Here is a 21,749-nt window from a genome sequence, read left to right as displayed (position 1 = left end):
CCAGTGTTTAAAGGAAACTTTGATCAGCCATTGAACATCTGGCTCAGATGGAGTTATGTACGTTCCATCATGGCTATGGAACTGTGTGCCATCTTTTTCCTCATTTGTAGGTTTTTGAATATTTTTCTTATCTTCTATAAACATTTTATAACCTTACAACCTCTGTATTTGAAATTGTACTTGAATCTATTGGTGCAAATATCAATGGTACTATGCTGTCTGCCTGAAGGATTTAGTGGGAAAAGTGACTGTCCTGGATGGTTGAATAACTATACTGTAAATATACAGTCTGCCTTTATAATACAGCATGTGTTACATATGTCCTGAACTGAAGGCTGTTGGTTAGAATTGGAGAGTTTAGTCTGGCCAGCCCAACATGTTAAACACCAAAACCAAGAAGAGAGGTGTCCACTGTGAAGTTTGTTCTTAGACACACTGTCTCTGCTTTAGCTCTAGAGACTCTATGGTGCCAAATTAGTACTAAAAACCAGATTTGTACTGTCTGTTGTGAATCCTCCTGGGCCATAGAAGTATGATTTGGTGTTTGAAACAAAGGGCACATGGTTTACTTATTGCAATAAACCTGGAAGATTTTTAAAAAAGTAAACTGTGGTGTATACATAGTCTTACTGACTAATATAATAAGGGCATGTATATTAAAGAACTGGGTGAAAAAAAGGATAACAGTAGAAACCCACTGTCTGTAAGGTATTCCTACACAATTGTCAGTTTATATTTAGCACATGTGTTGGCTTGTCCAATTGTCATCTACTATGCCATACCACTAAATCTCGTTTATACCTCCCATACCTTTCTTTTGCAGTAGAGCTCCCTTTGTTTTTTGCTCTCATCTTACAGCAGCTATCCTTCAGAGTCCAACTCATTTTGTCTCAGTGACACGTGTTAGCTTTTTATGGTCATGCTTAGCCGCAGCGCATAATCAAATCTGGAGTCAAAGGCAAAGTTACCTTTGCTGTAGGAACACCAGAGTAGAACTCTGCCTGGTTTCCCCAACACCTATTTCATTAGCCTTACAAGGGCATCCCAGCAGGTGCCTGTATTGTTCGAGGAACAGCACACTCCCACACCTTTCCTTACTAGACACTTCTGTCTGTCATTTGTCATCTTCTGTCTCTTCCTTAACAGAGTATACAGCAATCAAGACAATGGCTGGGTCGCCAGCCACTTTGCATCCTAGGGGAACATTACATATGTCCAAACCTGCTGTCTTCTCCTTCCATAATGGTGCCTCACAATATTTATACCTTTACACCACCCTCTGTGTTTTAGCAGTGCTTACCAGGTAAGGTGAATGCTGTGGCCAGTATACACCATTCTAGGCCATTGTCTTGCTGTTGTCCTGTGTCATATATTTCTACATTCCAATTCTAAGCCAATTCCACAACACATTGAACCTGAGCCTTTGACTTTTCACATTTACAACTATTAATTGGTGCATACAATAACAATCGCAAACTGAAAATAAATTTGTCATTATTTTTTATGTTTGTTTATTCTTAGTGTCTGAAGAGTTCCCAAACAATGGAAATTAATAAATGAAGTCAATCGTTTTTACTGTCAGTAACAGGATATTACGATAATACGCATTTTATAATTCAATGGTAAATTAAAAGAACAAATACATTGTTGAATGATGTACTATACTTTAGTGATAAGAACATTTTTCATACTAGTAAGCACTGCAGGAGTAAAGTGTACACTACAGGTGAGCATGTAATGTAGAATGCTGACTGAGCAGCAGGAGCAATGCAAATATTCACTTAAGGAATGTAATCTACCGAACTGTAAAACAGAAATAACTGGCAACACAATTATGCAATTTGACCGAGTTGGTGATTAACCAGTGTCCTGCAGTATCATGGGTGCTTCAATATTTTTAGTAAAACAAAAAGGATTTTTCTGACAGATACATAGCATTTTAGCACTTATTAATGTATTTTATTTATTACCACCAAACATTTGCCTGGACTCTTAAAACTGCTTGTATCATGGAGAATGAAACTGTACATATTTAAAATGTAGTGACATAAGCAGATAATGAAATAATACATTACATTGTCAACATCACTTCATTAAATTAAGAGACACAGGAAACAAGCCTGAACAGCCCACACGTATTCTCAGACTCACAAAGAGTCAATTTAGAATTGCCAGGGTCACCCAACATCCACGTCTTTGGAATGTAAGAGGACAACTGGAGCACCCAAAGAAAAACCCTCGTGGACTATGGGAGAATGTGCAAACTACACCAAAGTCAGTGACCAGCTGTAGGAGTCAATCCGATAACTTGAGGTTTAAGGCAGCAACACTTACCTTTGTACCACGAGTTTAATTTCTTTAACAGGATTCATAAATGTTACATATTTAATGTAATTACATCTAACATTTATCCTTTCCACATTGCAAGTTTTAATTATTTACAGTAACTTTCATTGATTAAGTTACTAAATTCTCTGCTGACCCATCTCTTAGATATGCTGTAGCTGTCTCCACGCAAGAGAAAAATAAATACTTAATCATAGTAAGGTAATGAGTAGGTTTCCTGTCATCTATTTCAGATAAAGTGATCAGTATTTTACAACATCTATATAAAAAAAATTGTAAGCTGTTTGTATGTCAATCACACAAAAACGGCTGAACCAGTTTTCATGAAATTTTGCATGTGCATTGCCATTGGTTCAACTTAAAATATAGGCTAGAAGTGGTCTTAATGGGAGTGGGGGCAACCCAAAAACCATTGCCAGCGCAAGGACTACAATTCCCATCTGGGGGCAGGAGGGTACCGGGACTGATAGGACAAATATTTCTACCAGCCATAGCAAGATCTCATCAGCTTTTTCTTCACAGCTAAACTGGATAACAGTTTCATTCAGTGCATTTACATGCACACATATAATCAAAGGAGAATAACCCAATTAAAGCAAAAGCATGGTTTCTTAGTAATCTACATTTACATTCGCAAGTAATCTTATGAAGTTCTCCTTTGTCAAAACGTTCCAGCATCATTAAACTGCACATAAAAGCGTCAAACATCATCATTGGCCACTGTGAATCAGAAAATAAGCAAATTCTTTTCTGCCTGGCTATGTGATTGAGCCCTGCAATGGATCAGATGCGTATGCTTCTTGCCTTACACTCAGTGCTGCTAGAATAGTAATAATGCAGGTATTTTTACTTAAATAAGTATTGTATTAGTCCACTTATTTATTCTGTAAGTGCCTTGAGCATGGGAAAGGCGCTATATAAATAAAAAATGTATTATTACTTTTAACGTATTACCATACTGCTCTCGATACTGTGTTGTGTTTAGCACTGTACATTCAGCTCATCAACACAAACTTAGCGATTTCTGAAATACTGTGCAGGTTATTTCAGCCAGGAAAAGGAATAATGTGATAGCCTGAACATTTGCCTCTGGAAATATATTTTGTGGATTCTTCTACCTGCAGTTGTTCGAACGCAAGTTTGAAGTAAAAATATGTGAATGCTGACGGAGTGCAATAAACATGCACAGAGTACAAAATCCTTAACAGTAACCCGGTTGAGAGTTTACATGGCCACATAATTGGATTATACGTGGAGAAAGCTACTTCTGTTAATCCGGTTTCTCAGAGGCCAATCACCCAATTTCTCCAGTCGGAATAAGGATTTACATGGCATTTTAGAAATCAAGTTTCTGTGAATAATCAGGTTATGGAAAATCATGTAAACGTGATAATTCACAAAAACTGTAATTGAGCATGACAAATTGTTGTCTCCTCATGGACTGGGTTCAGCTATGTTGAAGTTCCAAAACAATGTTTTTCCCCATTTGCTTATACACCAGATACTTCAACTAGTAAGACTAAAATCAGGGAAACATTTGATAAATCCAAAGGCCAACACAATATCAATATACATTATAAAGTCAAAGAATGGAGACTCTGTGAAAGAATTCTAAAAACTATTTAGGAATTTCTGATGTCCCCTTTTCCCTAATAATGCACAGGAGCCATTAAAAGATCTAAAATGTGTTACAAAGCTACCTATAGGATACAAATTAAAAAATCTTAATGCTCAGGACTTTTTTCAGATATACAAATAACCCATCATTTTTATGCACGACTATAGTTGCATCCTTTTTGCAATTTGTACTTAATAATCTTGACCAAAGGCAAATAAATAAAATGTCATGAATATAAAGGTGACCGTACAGTTATTTTTCCTGCCCACCCCTCTTATAGTAGGTCATAATTGCTACCGGAGATTAATGTATTAACATTTGATCGCTTTGTTCATAATAAAAGAACTACAAAAAAAGTTTTTCATTTACTTTGTTCTACTTTTGATATGGAACACCTATGATTATGTATTAAAATTGTATTTTAAAATACATCATGGATGTAATCAAAAGAATGTTGTGTCAGACAGACTGTAATATATTTTCACTAGTTATTTGAATCAAAATGTAAATTCTGTACAAATTATTAAAATACTACTAAAAGCTTATCTTTTATCTAAGTTGGAATAGAACATGAGTATTTTGGTTTCAATGAAAAATATAATGTAAAACAACAGATTAAAATGTCATCTGGGCATTGCATGTTGATGACCACAGGACTAATCAGTAAAAAGATGAGAGATTTAGGTTTTGCAGGAGTAATTTCTCAAAATGTTAACAACCTTCTACTCCTTCTGCACATTTGGTCAGCACACAAGAAAAAATTCTTCCCTGAACTACTGGCTCCATTCTGTTGTAGGTAAGAGGCTGAATTGATCACTCAATTAATTAGGTAATTATTAGTTTTGCCTTTGGAAATCCTAGCTATAAAAACAATTAATAAGACGCCTATCTCGAGATGCCAAATGGATCTAGGTTGAGTGAAGCCAGAACCATGAAGATATATATACAATTTATAAATGAGGTTCATAAATCGGCAGAAGTCTACATTAAACACTTTCACTTCCTCTCTGTGGTCCAGATGTGGGACTAGACTTACTTTCAACAAATAACCCAAACATACTTATTGCAATAAACAAAAGAATACAATTTATTGCTAACATAAGGATAAAGAGAAGATGGATATCTCTATATTCTTACATATATGTATGTATATGTGTGTGTGTATATATGTGTATGTATATTGATATAGACAAAGGACAATAACTAACAAGACAAAACATAAAATTATAATGCTTAGTTGAATTTTTCTGTCCTATAGAAAAAGATACACAGCTTCTGAATTCTGATCTCTCAATTCATGCAGTCAAGATAAATAAGTTCTTTACCTAGTTATGAAGCTTCTATTGTCCGCACCATGGAGTTCAGTTGCTCACTGATGGTCTGCACTGGCTTACATTCCCCCAACACAGAGTTTTTGTGTGTGCATGTGTGTGAGATAGTGTTCTGCACTTTCTTACTGGATTTAGAAAGAAACTTATAACAGCTAGTACATATATTTTACAAAGTTATTACCTTTCAGTTACAGTGACACCAGTACCATAATATATTAGCTGGCTTTGTCCCAACATCTAATTTACAATTTATAGTTCTCAGAATTAAAGTAGGTTTACTTATGGTTCTGGTGTAGGCAAGGCTTTGTTTCCCAGTCATCTTTATCTGGCACATGGAGGAAGTTTTAAGTACATTGTCTCTTTCTTTGTTTTAGGAGCTTGTTCCTTGTTGTGGGCTGTACTGCAGTTTCTCTTCAGGGGTTTTAAACACCGTGACCTAACTTGCTACAAAAGTTACACCTGCTGGGTCAGCTTATAATTAGTCGACTGCTGTCATTGGTATGGCGAACATGAGGCTCTACATATGGTCTCTCTCTGCTCATGTACTTGCTAATCTAGTGCAAGGTTTAGAGAAATGGTACCCACATCCAACTCCAGTACAGACTTGTCTTCCACCCTTCAATGTCCAGCACAGTTGCCCTTTGAAGTAAAAAGGTTTGCTGCAGACTCTGCCAAAGAGTCCAAAATTATGGCCTGGTTGAGATCATTGAGCTTGATGAGGCAAGCCCAGATCAGGGTTTTGCAAAGGTTTTTAAAGGAAGGAATAGAAGTCTTGCCATTGGTTTCTTGGTCCACATAAGCCCATTCTTTTTTTTGTTGATGATTGGAGCGAAGTTTTCTCCACCAGTGTTACCCATCCTTGAATTATGAACAAGTATTTAGATGGCGCTTCACATAGCCATCTCTGGGATGTCACTGGGTATCACAGAGGCCCAATAAGGTTAAAGATGACATTAAGACTGTATGGCAGTGGCTTGCTAAGCCAATGTCATGTATTCCAGGAAGATCAGAATTTATAATGCCAGCCTGTCCTACACTCTGAGCATTCTTATGTCAGTTTTACGTAAAAAACAGCATCACATTTTCAAACTTCAAAGATAAAATTTATTTATTTTTTCAATCACTAATTAAAAAATATACACACACCACATAAGTGCAATGTTTTGTGACTTCACTATTGTCTAAATCAGTCCTTGCATTTCACTGTATGGTAATAAGAGAAAAAGAAGACGCGTACAGTATGAATGCAAGACAAAAGTGAGCCATTATTGTAAACCTAGTGGAAGCAAGATATAAAAGCAGCTGCAAGTTTCTTGAAGTCACCTTTGTGATTCACTTCATTAGGGTATGAGCAATGACATTTCAAATAGCGCAGTTTTCTACAATAATAAACTTTGGTTTTGTAGTAGTCATGCATACTATTGTGTACTACAGGGTGCTGTATGAGGAATGTTAATGTTCTGAGGAGTATTCCTTGTTTTATAGTGCAACATTATGTGTTTTACTTCATCTTTTCTTGTCTGGTACTGTGCATATCATTAAATATTTTGTTTTATTTAGAAATAATCTGTATACAAGGTGTATTTTCTTTCAAAGTAAATATAACAAAAACAATACTGTATGTACTCCCAGAAAAAGAAAGCTGTAAGATTAAAGGGAAAACAAAATAGTCTACCATCTCCATATCTGATAATCAAGCAGTTCAAAAATACTAAAGTAAAGAAGTCTTGTTACTAAAAGCTATTATGGTATAATTATAAAAATGTGTCAGTTAATATGAATTTAAAACAAAAATAGTTGGAACACAAGAAGTGAAGACGCTTTATATTTTGTTTCCCTCTCCTAGGCGGATGTTGCCGAATCACTCCCTTGGACATTGCAGAGTTAAGGCAAAGAATACACCAGCGTCATAGCTGAAGATTTGAAGACAATTTAGTGTTTAAATGTGCCAATACTGAAATAAGAAAAATTAAATAAATTATAAATATTCACTAGGAAGTAAACTTCTATAAAGACACAGTTTCAATTTGTATCTTGAAATTAAACTCCATTTATTCTACCACTAAAAGGCAGAACATACAGACATATACATGCATTTCTGTTTTATTATACTATACCAAATAAAATGTCTTAAGAACTTCACCAATTGTCATTACCCATTACAATCTCCTTTTCTGTTGGTTTGTCATTTTAACTTGTGCTAATTAAAAAGTGCACAAAACAGTCTACTTTTTTTTCAATTTTAACAGCTACTGTATATAATTTATTTGTAAATCAGTGTAGAGTTTTTAACAGGTGAATACAGTGATTGTTCCTTTCCTTTCTTTCTAGGAAAGAGTCACCCATAATGCAAGTAACGTATCCAAATTGTGAATCCTATTAAAGGCACAAGTGTCCCTGCCAATAGGAATCCTGAGATAGATATAGTGTGACTCAGGCATGTGGACTTTACTGTTTCCACAAATCACAAAAAAGAAAACGAAAAAAAAACAAAACATTTTATTAAATACCTGACTATTCCACCTAACAAGACAAAAGAGAAAACATCAAATACCACATTGACAATTTTAAAGGCTGAACATTTTTTAAACACTTACATTGGACTCTGTTCCCCCTTCCAGTTTACATATATGATGAACTAAATTTAGCATTCTTAGTCTGTATTATCTTCCTCCATTTCACTTTCTGGGGATCCACCACACCCATACTCATAACTATTAGATAATCTCTTCCAACCAAATTCTTTCTGGAGTCCACCACTGTGTGATCTCCCCAACCGTCCATGGTGTTTACCAGATGCTTTTTCTTCCCTTCTCTCAGATATGCTGGTCATCACACGATCACCTCCAGGAGTGTGAAAATCATGTCGCAGATTCTCAATATTTAACGCCCAAGGACCAAGCTTTTGCCAGTTTACTCTTTGAAAAGCTATAATGCAGTGCAAGTTTCCACCAACCTAAAAAAAATTATGGAAACTTAAGGATTAAAGGACTACTTGCTCTTAAACATAAAAAAATTACAGATCACAAATGTACAGTAAGTGGTGGAAATTTGATTTCTTTGCAAGACTAATGATGTAAACTGTAATGCGCAAAAAGATTTCAGCCATTTTGAGAACTTAAATCATACAGTGTATTAGCCTTGCATTCTCCCATTCACAAAGAAACCTGAGATGGATTTCATTTACTGTATATGCTACACACATGTACCTTCAGAACTAAGTCTTCTTTTATGACTTAAGTCTTCTTTGTGCATTTACATTGGTATAGAATAAGTAGGTATCACTGTCTGAAATATTCATTACATTGTAATGTATTCTAATTAACAAGAGAAAGCTTTACCTTCTTTGTTTTTCGGTGCTGCAAACCTCTCTCTGTGTGACGAATGTCTAAGTATTCTGGATTCTGGGTATTAAGATCAATTACTATATCTGCCCACCTAGACAAAAAGGAAATAACTAAGTAAATGAAAAAATGTAATTTAATGCAGTATATTAACAGATACACTCAAAACTTTGTTTCATAAACTGAACGTTTCTCTTGCACACAAAAAAGCATTTACACTGTAACCAACAACGGATTGTAATTGTTTGCTTAATGGCTTCACAGTCTTTTCTTGGACCATGGTGGGATGCTTATTTTATTTCTCACTATTTAGACCAGTAAACTGGTATTAGTGATAGCCATTGTAAGTAAGTTCAATGATTGAGTACTCTATAATTTAATAACTTGAATGAGTTTTCTTGCTAACATTTGAGATCATTTTAAAGGAAGTCTGCATCTTGTATGAGACACAGTGGTCTAAAAATATTTTCATTTTTAAACTGTGTATCTTAACAGCTCCAACACCTTTTAGTCCTAAAACTAGATACAGTAAGTTCAATAAATTGATGTATGAGATCACCAAGAAACTACTAAACAGTTTGGTGTGCTTTTTATCAATCTATCTAGACTAAAAAGACTTGCAGCACTCAGGCAGACTTAAGTATCTTTAGCTTGTGAAATGGTATATTAAAGTAGGCTGATGGCTATGATCAAATCGACTAGGTTTCACATTTGTTCACACTGAGCCTCTTATTCATTGTTTTGATAACAGAGTTGTTCATTTAGTTGCCTTGATACCCTATTATTTAGCACTTTATATTAGATAAGTTAATTTGTGTTTTCTAATATAAAAAATGGCTTTATTTGACAATATTATATCTTGTATCGAGTAAGCTAATGGGCTTTGGAGTTTATACCTTATTTATCTTTTCAGCATTGTTTCCATTTAAGAATACATGGATGGACTTTATTTTAATTTTAATTAAAGGATTTAATAAGAAAAAGTCACATTTAAAGAACTACAGTAGGAGTACACAATATCCTTACAACACAATGTGCCAAAAAATCAAATTATGTTATTGGAACATATTAAGGTTTTTGACAATGATCTTCCATAATTAAGAAGATCCAAGAAAATTCCCACTAACTCAATTTAACTCATAGTATGCAAATATAATCAAATAGCTATGGCACTGAAATGGAAACTATACAGTTGTTTTAACCTTCACTTTCATAAAGCATATGTACAAAATCTGCATCTGTACAGCAGTACATTAGCCATACCATTCTTACTATCATTATGTTGACATTTTCATATTTACTTGTTTTTGTCACACATAATAATTTTTGCTGTTGAAAAAAATTCAATGCTTTTGGCTTGTTTTCCCCCTACCCCCAGAGGTAAACAAAAGTCTAAGGAGGTAACTTCTGTGTGATCCAAATGTAAAAGATACCTGGGCTGGTGTCACATAAAAAACATTTGTTTGCTGGATCTATAACATGCTAGAAATTCCAAATACATTGGCTTCATGACAGAATCTGAAATATGGATGTGCACAAAGTGTTTAACCTGGAAGTGGTTGTGCTTAAAGTGATAACAATCCCACATTACTCCACAAATAAAAAGGCAAACTGTAATTCTGAAGCTGTGGCAGAACCATAGCCAAATAAAGGCCAATTCAAAGTATAAACAGTCAGCTGGTACCTTTTATTGTTAATTTGCACTTTCTATTTTCTTCACAATTATAATGCAAAATGTACAAAACTGTATTTTGCTTTTGTGTATGTAGATGAAAGTAAAAATCAAGAGGTTAAAAGTGTGATACTTTTCCATCCTTTGCAATTGAGATGTGCCAATTTCTGAAAGCTGTACACCACAAAAGACACTGAACTTGTGTTGCCTAATACAGAGTTGCAGAGTGTTGGAGTATATCCTGACACTAAGAGGAGCATGGCCAGACCCAGCTATAAACATGATGCCAGTCTGCTACCAGGACCACTCACTGTCACAGTCTCTCACTCTATCCCAGTTTAAAGTTGCCACATAAAAAGTAATTTCAAACTTGAAATCATTTTTCTCATGAGTTAACAAAGGCAAATCAATAATAACATTTTTAAAAAGTTCTAAGTTATATGGATGGCCTGGTTCCTGCCTTGCAACCAGTGCTACCAAGATAGACTGACACTGTGCAATCCTGAATTGGATTAAGCAGGTATAAGAATGTTATGTTATACTGTTAAAACTCAAGATTACAGTTAAAATAAATAAATCTCAGATAACATACATAGTGAACAATATACAATATCACAGCATATGCTCTCCATGAGAATTGAGACTAATAATGACAAATTGTTGAGAATAAACTAATAAAAAAATATAATCAAATTCATTTTACTTTTTCCACAAAGACATACTTTTTACAGTGAATTGCTGGATGTTTTCTACTTGGTTCTCCAATAAGAATCCAATGCTCCATTTCATTATAAGGAAGAAGACTTCTAAAACAAAAATGCCATCACATTAACAGAAGTATACTGGTAAATTCTACTAAACAAAATCTGAAATTTTACACTTCAGTCCGCCTCACGTACATAACTGATGACACCATGCTGGACTATTTCCTACCACCAAATATAAACCTTTTGTAAAATGAGCATCGAGACTGTTTCTGAAATATATAGATGGCCTTCAGCTCCTCCAAGCTTAGATTCCAGTAAAGCTTGACGATTTCAATTTATGACTGTTTGTCTATGAACAAAGTATATTGTAATCCATCAGTATATGGAATATTGGAACATTTTTGTTGACATCATTCAGAACATCTATTATAATCAAAAATGTCAGTCTACAAAAAAAAACAATATTTCAGACTTTAAAAATAAATTCAATGAGATCATCTGGCCAATTTAACAGAAAGTACCTGTTAAATGAGGTACCTTATCACTTTCAGGGCGAATGTTGACTTCTGACAAGTTTGGTTCATTAAAATTTGATATAGTAAATAAAATTATTTGAAAATAAAAGTAACTGTCTAAAAAGTCATAAACTGATAATATGAACAAACCTGTATGCTTTAGCAGCTTTTAGAGGAGTAGCTTCAAATCCCACAGGACAAAAATAGTGATTTTGACAGTGATAAATAAATGCCATTGAATCATCTTTTAGTCCTTGTGTTAATTTCATCAAGGCTCCTTCAGCTGTTAAAAGGAAAAAAGGAAATCACAATCAATATTTGAAGTATGAACAGATGCTAGCTCTAGAATTGTTTACAGCCAAACATCCAATGACACTGCATCTTTCTCTCATGTTTGTTTGTTATACAAAAAAAGAAACTGGAATACACATTGATAGAAGCCACATTTCTAGGGTTTCATTGAAGGGCCTTGCATGAAACTGTAGCTCTCATTTACTTCTCATATTTTCATTGTTTGTTCTTTTACTTAATTTAAAACATAAATATGTCAAAATGTATGTTTTTAGACTGAATTTATACTTTTCTTGTAACTGACACAATTTGCCTTTTACTACTTCATGATGGTTCCTTGCTATTTTATCTAAGGTAATTTGCAGTTCTTTTGTGTGAACTCTACAGTCCCCAAGACTTACTAATACCACGCAAATATATGAATTGGCCAATTTATGTCAATAGAAAGAGATGGCAAATAGGCCAAAGCCAATTGGCTCCAGTGAAAAAATGCACCATGCAGTAGCTGCTTCCTCACAATGCTTTTAATTTTATATGACATTCTAAGGCACAGGAGAATTGGCGAGGAGTTGCTGAAATGCAGCTGGGAGGCAGCTTATCCACCCTCAAATATTTATTTTTTTGCAGAAAATATAAGAATGTTTCTCTTTTCCTCAAGCTGTTTTGGTTTTGCAATGCTTTTATATGACTTTGCCTTCACAAAAGTTGAACGATGACTGCAGCTTTCACTCTTTCTCACAATAGCACTGTAGTGCATTCCAAAGCACAAACTCTGACAAGAGTACCACTGGAGAGGAAGATCTCCACCTTTGTCTGTGAAAAAGCAAAAATAGGGTACATCTTAATGTTTTACACCGTATAAAAACTAATGAAAATTTCTGAGGCTAAGATTCCGAGATGTGATTATAATGCTCTTATTACTGTTATAAGTTGAATGATATGCTTAAGACAAAGGAGTTTAGGCTTAACTGTGATGCAGGCTTAAAAGCAAGATGAAGTATTTAATGCAGCTGGAACTGTATACAAAGCTTTAAAATGCCCTTTTTTATTATAGGTGACTTTGGGATTTAACTTTTTTTGGACAATCGCATATGAAAAATATGTTAATTTACTTAAGGGGAAAATTAAATGGTCAAATCTGATGTATATTTTGCTAAAACACAAGAACATACAGCATCTCAAAACATATGTTCATTCTGTAGCTATAAACCTTTGTCAGGTTCAGCAGTAAGTAACAGTGATCCCTCGCTATATCGCGCTTCGTCTTTCGCGGCTTCACTCCATCGCGGATTTTAAATGTAAGCATATGTGAATATATATCGCGGATTTTTCACTGCTTCGCGGATGTCAGGTCTACAGTACGTGTGCTTCCTCAGTTGATTTGCCCATTTGAATTCAAACAAGGGACGCATTTGAATTCAAACAAGGGACGCTATTGGCGGATGGCTGAGAAGCTACCCAATCAGAGCCTTCGGTTAAGTTCCTGTGTGCTGCTGATTGGCTCAGCGACGGAGTGCTGCATTAAGCAGGAAGTCTAATCTCACTCATTCAGCATTAACGTGCCCAAGCGCCAACAGAAGATGCAAATGATTGCAGAAAAGGTAAAAGTTTTGGATATGTTGAAGGAAGGAAACAGCTACACCGCTGCAGGACACCATTACGGCATCAATGAGTCCACGATTCCTTTTATTTAAAAAGGAGGAAAAGCATATAAGATCTACGGCTGCAGTTTCCTTTAACCAGGGCGCAAAACGAGTTGCAAGTGGACGTGATAAGGCAGTAGTCTGGATGGAATCTGCTTTAGGGATCTGGATTGAAGAGTGCTGGAAGAAGAACAACGGCGGTGCTAAACAGTCGCCTGAAGAGGCTCCTTTAGAAGAGCTGTAACGCTATCCTTTGTTATGCAGTAAAATTAAACTCATCGTTATCGGACAAGTCGTTGTGTCATTGTTGGTGAGTAACCATAATTAATTATTTACGTACAGTACTTATTACATGTACATAGTTTAGTGTCACTGTACACACATTTTACTGTATACAATTTTTCTTGCATTGTACGTATTTATTGCTGGTGGCCTGTCTGTCGTAATGGCTGTAACATATGTGATATCGGAGACGCTCGATATCTTTAAAAAAATATTTAGGTTTTACTGTATGTAAACTGTGTTCACCCCAACTGTGTTTACATACATAATTTCAACGAATCTTACCTAATATCTAAGAGAATACAAAGGGTTTATGCTGTATAATTGTGCGTGAAATGTTTATAATAGTGTGGGAGAGTTTACAGGGCTTAAAATATATAAAAATAACCTTATAAACATATGGTTTCTACTTCGCGAATTTTCTTATTTCGCGGGTGGCTCTGGAACGCAACCCCCGCGATGGAGGAGGGATTACTGTATTGTAAAGAAAATATATAATACTTCTTCCACAATACTTCTGCAAAGGTAATACTTATAAGAGTAACATGTAATTTTTATATTTACAGCTGTAAAATGAAATTAAAATAAAGTTACCAATTCATTCATTTTCTGAACTAGTTTGATCAAAGAGACATTCACACAGAGCAAAATCCTAGCCAAGCCACAGTGTGCAAGAAAGCAACCCTCGATGGGACAGCAAAGTATACTTGTACACACTGTTCATACCAAGCCAATTTAGAATCATGAAGTAACATGTACATCTTTTAAATGTGTGAGAAAAAACTGAATGTTTCTCACAGATAAAATACCAGCAACTGAACTCTTGGCCCTGCTAGCAGAAACAAAGCCTGGTGTGTGTGCTGATCTTGGATGTAAAGGGTGTTGGGGACAGGCTGCCTTTTATTAAACTTTTTTTTCCTCAAAGACAGGTCATCTCACATCATTGCTGTTTACAGAAGAATATGGACACTTTCATGGAGATTGCTATCTGCTGGTAACTTTACAAGGAGCTTGGTCTCCAAAAACAATGTTTTTTTTTACTTTTATTTTTCAATTAAGAATATACAATCTGTCTCTAAGTACTGAACCTCCTGGTGCATCTTATAATGACGGCTCCAGTCAGCAAAGCAGCCTGCTGATTGAGGTCCCTAAGGCTGAATATGTAGGGTACAAAATGGACAGAAAGGTATGAATTTACAGGTAACAGTTATACATCTGGTTTTGACACTTCTTTCTATTCACCATTAAGAAAAAATCCAAGAGGTTAGGTGATACCTTTTGAGTTAGATGCTTGTCAAAGGTGATCTTATAAAATAACAACATACCCTAGCTTAAACCACATTAACGTTTCCCTCTGAGAACTACAATGATAATTACAGTTTGACCTTCTACCCTTGATTAAACTATTCTGTTTAACTTGGTTTAACTACTCCGCTTACAGTTTCAGTTGCAGCCACCCCACCTGCACCTCATTGGCTAAAGAACAGCATTACTTCCCACTTCAGTCTATAAGCCTAAAAATTATGTCTGATCCAATTACTTTCTGGAAATGCTATTTCAGACTGAAATGTCTCAATCAGTCCTTTCTTTTTTAGGTATCCTTTTTATTTGGTGGTCCATACTTGTCTGTAATAATCGTGTTCCAAAATTTATTAAGTTTTACTTAAAAAAAAAAAAAAAAAAATCTGCTCATTAATTTAATAATCCACAGTTAAATTACAACTTAAACCTCAGTTTCTGAAAGCATTACTGATGTTATGTGTTTCCAACATGCTTTCTGTTTCTGTGTGTATTCTGCCTCTTTCTACCCTTTTTTTCTTGAAACTTAAAAACATTTTCATCCTTCATGTAATTTTCCTTTCAGCAGACTCATTACCTTACATTCCCTTTCCCCCTTTATTTTACCAATCTTAAACTATATTATAATTTGATGCATCTGGAGATGGGTACCAAGAATATTATACAGTCACTTAATATTTGTCAATGGCACCTAAACTTCTGCAAACTGAATTTTCATTGAAGTGTTATGCTTTGACTTTAACTACTGAACTTTCTCTCTGTTGAACCTTATTCATACACAGACTGTTCTTTTTAAATATTGCAAGTCCAGTGCAATTTTGAATGTGGTTAGCAGGAATTTTAATACTTCTATTGCATTCTTCTTTTTGCCCTTTAATAACAACATATTTAACATAAACAAATAAATTACAAACTGAAAATAACAAGATATCTATTGACTTGAAAGAGGCTGTGTGAAACTGCAACTACTCATTACTTAAAAAAACGCTTAAAAACAAAACATATTTTTATGCTTATTGGATAGTCTGCGTTATTTAGTTCTACATAATTTGTAAATCAAGCAAAAGAGAATTTTATTTCCATTTAAAGTAAACACAAGAAAATATACTGTAGTGGTTATAAATTTGCCAGTCAAACATAAGAACAAAAAGCCAAAAGCCTTACCTGTTTCTCCAGCAGTTTTATTCTTTCCATGTGGTTTGTATAAGATATATGAACACCCTCGAACCCGAAAATTATCATTGATTTGTCTGAACCACCTATTTAAAAAGGTTTTAAAAACAGAAAAGTCTAAATATTAAAAGACTTATAATAACATGTATTTGCAAATTAATTGTATTCTCTTATAAACAAGACAGGCTATCCATACACATGACTATGGTAATCATAACTTAAAAACTACTAAAAATACCAATCCAAAGATAGCCAATGCTTATACCGGGTGGACCATCTCCAACATCGACGTACACGAAACAAAAGATATGCACTACAAAAACCCAACTGCAATTGTTTGAAGGAGCCACGTGCAATAAAATACACGTTTTTCCTTGTCGTCGTCCTTCAGTTCTTGGACACAAGTCATTCTGTACGGCTTCATCTGTAGTGAGTAAAACGCACGTTGACAAGACCTGCGCGAAACATTCACTTGTGCTAATTTACGTGTCGATTTCCTAGGGTTTCAGACCATCCATTCCTGAATATCTGCTACGACCGCAGGTGTACGAACTGACAGGGCCCGATTCTTTTTGCACTTTGCAACTGACCCAGTCTTGCGCCACTTCTTCACCAACTCGTGAATACTGCTCTTTGCTGGTAGGTTTACGCCAGGAAACGTCTGTGTGAAAATGTCCTGCGTTTCCTTAAAAGAACCGGTAGACACATACGCCTCCACTATTCCAATCCTCTGTTGCAGAGAATATATCTTCACGAACTCTTTCATGCACGTATGTACCCACTGGCTCACAGCTTCCTTACTAATGCACAGTTGGGGCTGCTGACCCCATTGCAACAACGAGGCTCCGCGATCGCGACGGCACCCGCCTGTATAATAGCTCAAGCCAGCCAGTCGGAGACGGTTCGGTTTTTCTTGCGCTACCCTGTACATTTTAATCATGATATAGGATGTATAGATGGGCTTATCCAAAGATAAATCCTACACAGGGAAAAAGGATAAAGGTTATTTACACACTGAAGCAAAAAGACGAAGATGGACGATGAAGGCCGGACAGCAAAAACGTTGTGTCTTTAATCTATTTTTCCTTTTCAGAATGGAAATAATCTTTAAACGTTTTTTCTTCTTTGCAGATGCATTCTGACACAGCTCTACATGACTAATAGAAATATGTCTAAAATTTCAGATATTTCAAGTATAATTAAATATTGAAAAAAATAATGAATGATTGAAACTTAAAGCTTTTTGGTTTCTTTACTTCTTTAAATATTTACAGTGTCAAATGTCAATCATATGTTTTTACAAAATACATATCATTCAAAACATCAAATAACCTTACTGTCAAATACAGATACTGTACAAGTTTGTCTCATATTGTTTGGGTTTCATTATTCATTGCCTCTGATTTTATGAAAATATCTTGTATATGAATTTGTTGCAATCAGTTTTCTATGTAAAAGTCAAAACATGTGTAAATTCTACCAATAAAAACCCATGTAATTCCACTGATACTGCAGTACTTCACAAAGAGAATGCTCACTATCCTACAGAATTTTTTTAAATCCATGCCACAACATATACTTAAATTAATAACCAGAGCTTGTATTATATGTCCTTGACAATCAAATCCTCCATTACTGTGGAGCATTACAAGGTTAACATTTGAAAAGCTAATTAATATGAGACAATTATAATTGATAATAGTTATTATACCTGGATTAGGTGCTAGGAAAAACAAACATTTTTACTCAGCTATTCATCATACCAAATATTTTCCATTAAAACTTAAAAGGCTGCAGTTACCAATTAAATTAATGTTTGTAATTAGTACAAATGAAGCTAGCTGTCAAACTTTAAACACAGTGGTACAGACTTTGCAAATCCAGGCTTTGTGGACGGTGGCAAAATGTGAAATAAAAATACAGGGTAATTTAATATAACTTATGTTCAAATATACGAATAATCAGTGTAGTTTATCTATCTCCATCCATCCATTATCCAACCCACTATATCCTAACTACAGGGTCACGGGGGTCTCCTGGAGCCAATCCCAGCCAACACAGGGCACAAGGCAGGAAACAAACCCCGGGCAGGGCGCCAGCCCACCACAGGGAGCGCGCGCACGCACACACACACACCCCCCAAGCACACATTAGGGACAATTTAGGGACAATTTAGGATCGCCAATGCACCTAACCTGCATGTCTTTGGACTGTGGGAGGAAACTGGAGCACCAGGAGGAAAACCACGCAGACATGGGGAAAACATGCAAAGTCCACGCAGGTAGGACCCGGGAAGCGAACCCAGGTCTCCTAACTGCGAGGCAGCAGCTCTACCCAGTGCTCAATGTAGTTTACTTTTTTGCAATACTATATCTTAATTTGATAAACAAACATGTTCTTAATTGTGAACATTGTTACAGAAATATTTCACTTTCTAAATGCACTGAGTTAATGCTGGCTATTTCTGCCCAATATATTGTATAAAGCACTACCTCATTAATGTTGCATTTCCAGTAAATGGTCCAAACTTAATTTCTTCAAAAGGTGGTTGAAATCCTAATATATGTAAAGCTTCCTCTTGGGTAATAGGTGGAAGACTGAAAACAAAATCAAAGGAAAGAAAAAAAATACAAAATCAGACCTTTACATTTATATATTTGAGAAGTACATTCTAGTAGATTTTGAAACATGAATTTAATTTTTAAAAATTCAGTTCATTTGTACCTAAAAATCTAGTAAAGTTCAACTCTTTATGAAACGTAATAATAAACTAAACGAATAAGTGTCTAGGACCAATAAAATGAATACATATAACAGATTTCAAAAGGAATCTACTGTATACAGGAATTACTTTTCTTGAGAAATATGTTTGACTAGCCATTATATGATGTGGCACCCAGTCGCATCAGAACTCAATAAAGGATATGACCAAAAGCTTGCTCTTCCAAGTCCTGTGCCAATTCAGGAAACTGGAGTGTTTCTCCCAGGCACAGTGTCACAGGGGTGAACTTCAGGATGTCCTGGAATCTCATAATGCTCTTACAGATCCTTCCATAAAGAAGGGACAGAGTTGTTTCAAATAAATATAACAGAATATACAGAAGGATGTGTTCATTCATATCTAACTGGCTAGAGATTTGTTTCATGTCTTACTATTCCTCCTGTGCAGATAAGCATAGCTGGTGACAGGAAACATACCAGTTGATTCAGTATACTAAATGAAATTCTTATTGTGGAAGGGATTTCAAAAAATAATGTTGTAGCAGTATGCTAATAATTAGTGTAAACATTGCAAACACATTTAAATGTAAGAACATTCCATTTCAAAAGTAAAAATCTCTGCATACAAAATGATACATAAAAAATGTGATAAAATTATGTTGGTGTATTTGTATATGGACTTTATGTAAACTGCATATAATAAGTGAGCCTACCCATTTGAAAATATTTCCCAGACTGATGTGCAGTTCATCAGGGCAACTCTGCATTGGATTAACCAAGTCTGGCAATGTTTGTATGCTTGAAGCTGTCAATTTTAAAGGAAAGGAATGGACTTCAGCGCTTAGCCACATTAACTAATGGCCACATCACTACAAAGTTCTGGCCCCAAACATGGTCACATGTTGTGTCCTTCCATTTACACTTTTGAAAGGAAGCTTATGAACACAACTTCATTTATACACTTATAGGCCACTGTGAAGCTTGTAAGGCCATGCTGAAACTTTAACCTATATTAAAGCAAAATATACATTTAAGATATACTGAAGTGGTAATGCCATTTGGCCCTACAGCTTCGTCACATTATAGAATCATTTAACTTGTATACTAAATTTCAAAATTTGGACAGGTATCTAGTCAGATCAATCCAACCATAATCATGCAAGTAGTGGCATGATTGCCTAGATCGTGCTTGCTATTGTACTGTTCTCTTGGAGAGAGAATTAAGAGTATCTTTTGGAGATTCTTTAAAAAATGCATTGGTACATAGGATAGAAACAACAGAACTCATTCAGCTGTGAATATGTATTAACCCCTTAGCATTACGTTTAACAATGAAAAAAATCAGTCAAAAACACAATTTTTTCAACAAGAAAAATGTCACTAATATGTAACAGAAATGTGTAAATGCTAAAACATCAACATAAACAGTACAAGAAGCATGTATAGTGTCCAGTTCTATAATTATGCAGATTTAGTACATGTTCTTCGTGTGATATGTTTGGAAACAGTCATCAACATACAATATTTAGAACTACGGAGCTTCGCCCCCTGCTCACTTCGCTCGCCAGCCCCCGGCCTGCGCTACGGGCCAGCCACTTCGTGATGCTTCCACTATGTGGATTTCACTTGCACCAAACAACACATCTTTTAATTCTCGTGGATACGCCTCTTCATTGGGAAGAACCACTACTTTTCCCTGATGGCAACACAAATTAGATGATCTACAAGTCTCCGACTTAAAGTTTAAATCTGAACAATATATTTGATCTCTTTTCACTGTTCCGTTATTTCACCGAATAATAATTTCCTATTGTTTGTGCTAATTCGATCTTTACTATCATTTTTTTAAGACTTTCGAATTTTAGTACTTTCATTATCTCTAACCTGCTCTGCATGTATATCTCGCCAGTGTTTATGAATTCTTTACAACATTCTACTTTGACATCTACTCTTTGTCTTTTATTTCCGGCCCCGGGCGTGGTTAAATCACTTGGCACAAAGTCTCGTCTCACGGGACGTGAAACTATCTCTCTGAAAAAGTCACGTCTCATCCCAGGATTTTTTTTATTATAATAGAGAGATACATTTGTTCTGTTGCTTGCAGAGTACAATGTCCATGTCTGAAGCACAAAATCTGCGCAACCCTTGTGTTTTTGTAGGCTACCACAGTACAAGGGTTAGCGACTTCCTCATTTCCCCTGAAATGAACACTGAAAGTTGCTGCATTGTTAACAGGGCTTAGGTGGCTAATGTTTTTCTTGTTCTTCCACTTGATCTCAATCATTTTTTCTTTTTTGCCACAAAGCTACTTGCTCCACAGTGAAGCGTCACAGGACTGAATTCAATATGCATATTACAGCTGTTCAATTATATATTGCTATATACATCAGTTTCAATGTCTGATCACCAATTCACAGTATTGTCACTATCGCTTAATTCAATTAATAGTTCAGTTTAATTTTATTCTAAAACTGGCTTTACAACATCTAATTAATGTTTTGGTTGAAGGCTCTGCTCCACTCATGAACACTGATGCGTTATCTTAAGAATTGCAAAACACAAAGAAATATTGCATTAGTTCTTGCAGCATAATTTTATCCTCTAGATGGCAGAAGAAAACTGTCCGATAGTTATTTGAGCTTTAGTCTGTAAAGGAGATTGTTAAATGTCACCCCAAGTCTGCCTATGGGTTAACTGTAATAACAAGGAATTCCAAGCCTAAGTCACGCGCTGTGCTGGGCTGGAGCTGGAGCTTAAAGAGATGTTGCTTTGATCTCCTCATGCATCCTAGCCTGGTTTAAAAATAT

The 21,749-nt window shown here is 35.3% G+C and overlaps 2 protein-coding genes across 4 annotated transcripts in view; one reads left to right on the top strand and one right to left on the bottom strand.

Moving 5' to 3' along the window:
- zgc:172121 (uncharacterized protein LOC337599 homolog) overlaps positions 1 to 7,437 on the top strand; it is a 28,088-nt gene extending 20,651 nt beyond the window's left edge. For all 3 annotated transcript variants that reach the window (XM_028800047.2, XM_028800046.2, XM_028800050.2), the window contains one exon: positions 7,142 to 7,437. In XM_028800047.2, the coding sequence (XP_028655880.1) occupies positions 7,142 to 7,212 (71 nt within the window). In that variant the 3' untranslated portion in view covers positions 7,213 to 7,437. The remainder of the gene's footprint in view (positions 1 to 7,141) is intronic.
- LOC114650425 (basic immunoglobulin-like variable motif-containing protein) overlaps positions 6,386 to 21,749 on the bottom strand; it is a 36,526-nt gene continuing 21,162 nt past the window's right edge. Inside the window, exons 5-10 of the mRNA XM_028800044.2 lie at positions 18,714 to 18,818; positions 16,213 to 16,307; positions 11,684 to 11,816; positions 11,034 to 11,117; positions 8,637 to 8,733; positions 6,386 to 8,251 (exon numbers count right to left, since the gene is read on the bottom strand). Coding sequence (XP_028655877.1) covers positions 7,949 to 8,251; positions 8,637 to 8,733; positions 11,034 to 11,117; positions 11,684 to 11,816; positions 16,213 to 16,307; positions 18,714 to 18,818 — 817 coding nt within the window. The 3' untranslated portion in view covers positions 6,386 to 7,948. The remainder of the gene's footprint in view (positions 8,252 to 8,636; positions 8,734 to 11,033; positions 11,118 to 11,683; positions 11,817 to 16,212; positions 16,308 to 18,713; positions 18,819 to 21,749) is intronic.

Source organism: Erpetoichthys calabaricus, chromosome 4, assembly GCF_900747795.2.
Source record: "Erpetoichthys calabaricus chromosome 4, fErpCal1.3, whole genome shotgun sequence".
NCBI classification, from domain to species: Eukaryota; Metazoa; Chordata; class Cladistia; order Polypteriformes; family Polypteridae; genus Erpetoichthys; species Erpetoichthys calabaricus.
Note: the sequence above shows the minus strand (reverse complement) of the source record. Positions and strands in the feature narration are given on the sequence as shown.